At 53.2% G+C, this 6,502-nt stretch overlaps 1 protein-coding gene across 3 annotated transcripts in view; it reads right to left on the reverse strand.

The window, feature by feature from the left end:
• The window catches only part of snx14 (sorting nexin 14), a 14,498-nt gene that overhangs the window by 3,960 nt on the left and 4,036 nt on the right, over positions 1-6,502 (reverse strand). For 2 of the 3 annotated variants that reach the window (XR_005234477.1, XR_001809271.3), the window contains exons 2-23: positions 6,079-6,199; positions 5,930-6,003; positions 5,766-5,844; positions 5,641-5,684; positions 5,473-5,560; positions 5,277-5,361; positions 5,045-5,201; positions 4,879-4,954; positions 4,754-4,798; positions 4,596-4,676; positions 4,399-4,513; positions 4,171-4,326; positions 3,321-3,445; positions 3,194-3,252; positions 2,985-3,117; positions 2,678-2,864; positions 2,522-2,605; positions 2,345-2,445; positions 2,148-2,259; positions 1,601-1,717; positions 1,175-1,298; positions 925-1,089 (exon numbers count right to left, since the gene is read on the reverse strand). Coding sequence is in view for 1 of the 3 variants with exons in the window: in XM_017439991.3 (XP_017295480.1) it covers positions 925-1,089; positions 1,175-1,298; positions 1,601-1,717; positions 1,877-1,917; positions 2,148-2,259; positions 2,345-2,445; positions 2,522-2,605; positions 2,678-2,864; positions 2,985-3,117; positions 3,194-3,252; positions 3,321-3,445; positions 4,171-4,326; positions 4,399-4,513; positions 4,596-4,676; positions 4,754-4,798; positions 4,879-4,954; positions 5,045-5,201; positions 5,277-5,361; positions 5,473-5,560; positions 5,641-5,684; positions 5,766-5,844; positions 5,930-6,003; positions 6,079-6,199 (2,369 nt within the window). In the remaining 2 variants the exon portion in view is untranslated. Of the gene's footprint in view, positions 1-924; positions 1,090-1,174; positions 1,299-1,600; positions 1,718-1,876; positions 1,918-2,147; positions 2,260-2,344; positions 2,446-2,521; positions 2,606-2,677; positions 2,865-2,984; positions 3,118-3,193; positions 3,253-3,320; positions 3,446-4,170; positions 4,327-4,398; positions 4,514-4,595; positions 4,677-4,753; positions 4,799-4,878; positions 4,955-5,044; positions 5,202-5,276; positions 5,362-5,472; positions 5,561-5,640; positions 5,685-5,765; positions 5,845-5,929; positions 6,004-6,078; positions 6,200-6,502 lie in introns of all 3 variants that reach the window. The other variant, XM_017439991.3, reaches the window with a different exon arrangement.

The raw sequence follows: 6,502 nt of genomic DNA on the forward strand, positions 1-6,502 counted from the left end.
CCCTGAGAGATCTAAGAATCCTGAGAGCCCCGAGAACCCCGAGAGCCCTGAGAGATCTAAGAATCCTGAGAGCCCCGAGAACCCCGAGAACCCAGAGAGCCCCGAGAACCCAGAGAACCCCGAGAGCCCTGAGAGCCCTGAGAACCCAGAGAGCCCCGAGAACCCAGAGAACCCCGAGAACCCTGAGAGCCCTGAGAACCCTGAGAGATCTAAGAACCCTGAGAACCCCGAGAACCCTGAGAGATCTAAGAATCCTGAGAGCCCTGAGAACCCCGAGAACCCAGAGAGCCCTGAGAACCCTGAGAGCCCTGAGAGCCCTGAGAGCCCTGAGAACCCTGAGAACCCTGAGAGATCTAAGAACCCTGAGAACCCCGAGAACCCCAAGAACCCTGAGAGCCCTGAGAGCCCTGAGAACCCCGAGAACTGAACGAGCAGAACCTGACGTGTTCCGAAGCAGAACGCCATCTGGAAGCTCAGAGGAGCAGAAACGGCCTCAGAGAACACAGAGGTTCTGCAGGAAGAGCTACAAAGAGCCTCACTTCCTGTTTGGAAACTCAGAGACAACGGAGGTCAGTGAGTTTGGGTGTGACCTCTCTGACCTCTGACCTCTGAGAGGAAACCTCCAGCAGAGACACTGGGAGAAGTTTGGACATTCTGTAGAAACTGTTAAAGATCTAAAACCTCAGTTCAGTCATTAAAGAACAACTTCCTGTTTAAACTAAGCCTGTGGTGGCGGCGGCGGCGGCGGCGGCGGCAGCGCTCCGTTTCAGTGTTTCTTCCTGTTTGACTGGAAACTGGATGTAACTTTTGGAGTGGATTTAATTTAAACGAATGTAAAAAGTGTTTAATTTCTCTGCTGGTTGTTTTTTGCAGGTTTTCACTCAAAGCGAGGAAGAAGAAAGAAGAAGAAAGAAGAAGAAGGACCTCGGAGCTGCGTGATGAGCGACACCAGGCGGTGCTCCTGCAGGACGGCCTCCAGTTTGGACTGCATGTACTGATCCATGTAGGCGTCGAAGGAGTTCCTGAAGAGGATCCGCCCCGCAGCCAGGATGTGATGCAGCCAGTCTGGAACGTGGAACAGAACCCGACCTGAGGGGCAGAACAGAGCTGAGGGCTGGTGGAGCAGCGCCCCCTGCTGGTCAAACTGCAGAATGGCGTGCTGGGCTCGACTCACCTACATACATCACGCAGTCGTACATGCCGTCCACGCTCAGCAGCTCCAGGAAGCAGTTGGAGTTGTGTTTCCTCTCTGAGGCGTCGGCCATGTTGGTGTTGTTCCTGAACAGGCTGCTGGAGAGCTGCACAGAGAAGGGGGCGGAGCTTATCTCCAGCAGTTTACAGGTGAGAGGACAGCCTGGACAAGTCACACAGAGTTCTCCTAATGTGCACGCCTTCAAAGTGGGAGGACATGGAAAGGACCTGCAGCTGGTGTCCTCACGTCCTGGATGTCCTCAGAGAGACGAGCTGCTGCCATCAGACTCAAACTAACTGGTTACCATGATGTTTCAGTGCGTCCTGGGCAGAACTGGGACGTTTCAAAACGCTCGGCTCTGGTTCTGCAGGACACATCAGGGTTCTAAAGAACCTGATCTGATTTTACCTTCTTGTTGTTCTCCGCAGACGGGCTGAGGATGGTGAGCTCCCGGCTCGGTTTGGGTCTGGGAGACTCGCACGAGTTGAAGAAGGACTGGATGAACGGCTCCAGGTTCTGTCCTTTCTGCAAAAACAGAACCGCAAAGCAGGGTGTTCCTCCTGGATCATTCAGAGATAAACGACGGAAACGTTCCACGCAGAACTCATCTCATCTGGGTTCTTTCTGCTTCCAAACTGAAGCTGAGGGGGTCAATTTAACCGAGCAGGAGGAATAAAAACTCACCTCTTTAATCAGCTTCCCTGGAACGGACTTAAAAATCTTACCTGAAAGAAAAAACTTTGTTTAAAAACCTAAAACAGACATCCTGCTCAGTGACCCACTGATGTGTGTGTGTGTGTGTGTGTGTGTGTGCTATAACAGCATCATCTGCAGACATTTAAACATCTTTAGTTCAGAAGTTAAAAGTAGTTTTGTTTCCCTGATTAAAGATGAGCTCTGCAGTCGGAGGCCATGATGAAGATGATGAAGATGAGTGAGGACAGCTGGCACGTACCCAGGTTGACGTCCGGCAGCATCTTGTCCAGGAACTGAGACTCCATGCTGTTTGGGGACAGGAAGTCGGCCAGCAGCTGACTGTTGCTGAGCTCCGGGTGCTGCAGCAGCCTCTGCAACCAACACACCAGGAGTCTGAAAACTGAGCTCAGATCAGTCTGCAGGTTCTCCAACATTTGAGTGATCACACAACTTCACCTGTAAATATTCCTGAAACTCTTCCCGTTTCGATTTAAGGAACTCGGAGTTCTTTGGTCCAATAATTCTCTTGGATGGAAGCTGAGCGTCTGCAAAAGTGCCTAAAAACCAGAGAAAAATCAGCTAAAAACAGGAACAGAAACAGGCTCAGACCCGCGGCTCGGTTCTCCCTCTCACCGTGGAACTCTGTGAGTTTTGATTCCAGAACGTAGAACTCCAGGTACTTCCTGTCAACCATCCACCGCTCAGCTTCGTGGCTGACTGCAGGAGAAGAGCGACAGCTGTCAGAACATCTGCCGAGCGGGAAGCTGAATCTGACGGCGTCTCGCTCACCGTTCTTCCTGTCGTTCCGCTCCACGTCGATGCAGAACACGGGGATCTTCTCCCTCTTCACCGGGTCCTCGCTGAGGTCCACGCAGGGGATGGAGACGCTCCACGCCAGCAGGTTCCTCTGATGTACGAGAGCGCCGCTCGGCTCGGGGAAGCAGTCCTCCTCCATGACCACGGTGGCCTCCTCCACCTGCAGCCACACGGAGACGGGTCAGGACACGGAGAGGGCGGAGCCTGCTCGGGCACCGCAGCCACACAGAGACAGGACACGGACAGGGCGGAGCCTGCTCGGGCACTGCTGCAGACTCACCGTGTCGTCGTCAGCGTCCATCATGGCGCTGGGCGGCAGCAGGGCGCCCTCCATCGTTGTGCTCTTGAACACACCTTTGATTCTGCTGCCGATTCTGCTGATCCCGAAGGCCTCGCCTCGTTTGGACGCGTTCCTGAAACAGGGAAGAATCAGAGATCCGGTTCCTGCAGGTAACAGGCAACATCTGCAGGAACAATAAGAGCTCCCACCTGCTGACTCGGGAGTTCCTCGGAGGAGAAGCTGCTCCTTTCAGCAGATATCTGAAGTACTGACAGGAGAGGAGGAACAGAGTCAAACAGCTGCGGCAGAAAACTCCTGAAGCAGACACAAACTGACCTCGTCGCTGTGGCAGAACATGGGTGTGAAGACCTTCTCCAGCAGAGACAGGACGTGCTCGTATGCCTTGAAGAGGCAGGTCATCTTCTGCAGCTTCACCACCTCCACGTACGGACCTCTGGCGACTGACAGAGACAGCAGAGTTTCAGGCAAAGATCAGCTGAAGGTCACCGTCTGACAGCTGCAGAAGATGCTTCTCTTCCACAAACAGACAGGAGCTCTAAGCTTTAAACTGCATGAGATCACGTGCAGATTAAACTCCCTCCCCTCCCTGCTGAGGGTCGTTTTGTGTATGTTGTGAAACGTTTAAGAGCTTGTTGAAGGAGAGTTGTGGTGGAAAATAAAGTTTAAAGCTTGGAACTCCCCTCTGCTCAGGAGGGAGATGAAGGAAATATTGAGCTAATGTCTCCAGGACTGATGCTTCCTGATGATTCAGGTGGAAGAATCATCAAACTGCTCCGTCTGAACGAGTTTTATGACCTTTAACTTCATTAATGACAGCTGATCAAAGTGGACAGACACACAGAAAATACGTGACTGTTGTAAAGTATCACTGTTAGAATTTAAGTTTCTGGACTTCTTCTCCAACAAAGTGAACAAACTGATCAGTGAACATTAAAACAAAGTCTTCTATCTGATCAGAATCAATAATATGATAAATATTTGGATCCTCTGACACTCAGAGCAGCTGTTAGGGATGATTCTCAGCTACTACCACACCACAGCTCACTATCTGTAGTTACAGCCTTTGTAGTGTTTGCTAAGGTTGATTAGCTGCAGCAGCCATCTTGAAGCCTTCGTCCAGTGGTTCAGGACATATTTTGCTGACAGGAAGTGCTCTGACTCTTACTGCTCCTGATCTCCTCCACGATGAAGGAGTCGAAGCTGATCTTGTCGAGGCTCTCGTCCAGGCAGTAGGTGTCGTGGATGTGCACCACCTCGCCGTGGAGGCGCTGCAGCTCCGAGTCGCTCAGCTCCGGGTTCAGGATCTTATTGTTGAACTCCTCTGGAAGACGGCAGGGTTGGGACGATTACACGACGCCGAGGCGCTGAAGGAACGAGGCGGCTGGGATCTTACCCACGGAGAGGCAGAACTGCAGCACGTGCACGGCTCCTTCCTGCTTCAGGAAGTTAATGAAGCGGAACAGCAGATCCTGCTGCTCCCGGACCTCCTTCAGCTCCAGTTTCAGCACCTGGACAAGAAGCAGGCAGGAGGTTAACCCGGGTCGGAGCCGGGTCGGAGCCGGGTCAGAGCCCGGTCGGGCCGGTACTCACAGACAGCTTCTTGTTGCTGATGTTAGCATATTTCTGTAAAAACGGGACCAGAGGAGACGGAGGTTCTGTGGCTTCTTCTGGCTGGAGACACAGAACAGGTCAGAGAGCGAAGCTTCGTTTGATCACATTCATTCAGACTTTTAGGAGGTCTGACTTACTGGAGTGTCGTCGAGAAATATGAGCACCATGAGGTTCACATTATCCTGAAACAACAGACACACCTGAACCTGAACACTCTCCAAAGACTCCATCAGTTGTGGTGACACTGAAGGTCCTGACTTACCGGGTCGGCCATGAAGTCCAGGGTGGGCAGGATAACGGATCCAGCCATCACCTCCCGCAGCAGCAGAGCCAGAGACCTGAACCAGAACCAGGAAATATTCTGATTATTTCAGTGGGGTTCTGGTTCTGACGGAGCTGTCAGAACCACGCTCTGCACTCAGCTGTACCTGCAGTCGGTGGCTTTGGGAGGTAAGACGTAAGGAAACAACATGTCCGTCAGCGTCCTCAGGTAGAGCAGCTCGTCCTTCCGGCTGCGCAGAGCGGCGTGAAGACCGGCACCGTATTCCTCCACGGCTGCCTGCTCCAAACTGTCCCCGGCCTTCACTGCAGGAGAAAAGGAGCTTAAAGGAGGTTGATCTTCTCAGAGACTCCTGGTGAGACGCTGGAAGGCCTTCGCACCTTTAGCTTGAGCTTTCACAATAATTTCAACGTGCTTCATGGCCGCCTTCATCACTTTGTCTGCAAACACAGCTGGGATGTCCACCTGCCAGAGGAGAGAGCCGACAATATCACACGGGTCCCTGAGCGAACATCTGGAACAGCCTGTTCAGAGAACGTGTTCCTGCAGGCTGAAAGAAGAAGAACGCCGACTCACCTTCTGCGCTCGGCGGATAAGCACCGAAGCAAAGAAGCGAAAGATCATCCTGACTTCATCTAAACACGCCTCGTCGTCCGTGATGTCCCTGAAAGCAGACAGAGAGGATGAGGAACCGTCTGCAGGTGTTTCTGTTGAAAAGAAACCTCCTCTCAGGGTTCCTCTCACCGGTACCAGGGGAACACGAACTTCTCCAGAACCAGCTCAAACACCTGCAGGAACCAGGTGAGAAACACGTCACATCTGGATTTTACACACTGTCAGCCATCAGGGAGGGTTTGTCTCTACGGTACCTCGGCTACGGAAGCGTCCACTTTGGAGGGAACCTTCAGGTCCAACCAGGGCTGGTGGTTCTCCAGGAGCAGCGTCGGCCTGTCAGCAACAAACATGACCCAAAACCTCAGAACCCACGGTTCCACAAGTTCCAGCTTTCTGACGGCTGTTCCAGGGAACGTACCGGTGGCGTTTGCACTTCACCTTCCCGCAGACGGCGCAGCTGTGGCCCAGAGGGAACAGCTCCGGTTCTCGTCGCTGCAGGAAACAAAAACAAGCCTGATTGTTCCTGCGAGTTCTCTGAGGTGGAACCTAAAGGAGCCGGACGCTTACTCTGCTTTTCTGCTTGGTGGCGAAGAAGATGTTCGGGAGGAGCGACTCGGGTCCGAGCGAGCAGAAGAACGTGACGACGCCGGCCAGCAGCGACCAGAACATCATCAGGACGTGGAGGTACCTGCGCAGGTGAGACGGAAAACTACATTTATTCTTTTAAGGTTCAGTCTGCAGAACTTAGAGCTGTGGTTCCCAAAGCTGGGCTCGGGACCCCACTGTGGGACATAAGACAACAAGTGTGGGTCTGAAGATCCATCCAGGTGTCCCTGTCCAGTCCACCACAGGGACACCTTGACTGGACACCTGTCCACCACAGGGACACCTGGACTGGACACCTGTCCACCACAGGGACACCTGGACTGGACACCTGTCCATCACAGGTACACCTGGACTGGACACCTGTCCACCACAGGGACACCTGGAC

This window comes from Kryptolebias marmoratus, linkage group LG19, assembly GCF_001649575.2.
Source record: "Kryptolebias marmoratus isolate JLee-2015 linkage group LG19, ASM164957v2, whole genome shotgun sequence".
NCBI classification, from domain to species: Eukaryota; Metazoa; Chordata; class Actinopteri; order Cyprinodontiformes; family Rivulidae; genus Kryptolebias; species Kryptolebias marmoratus.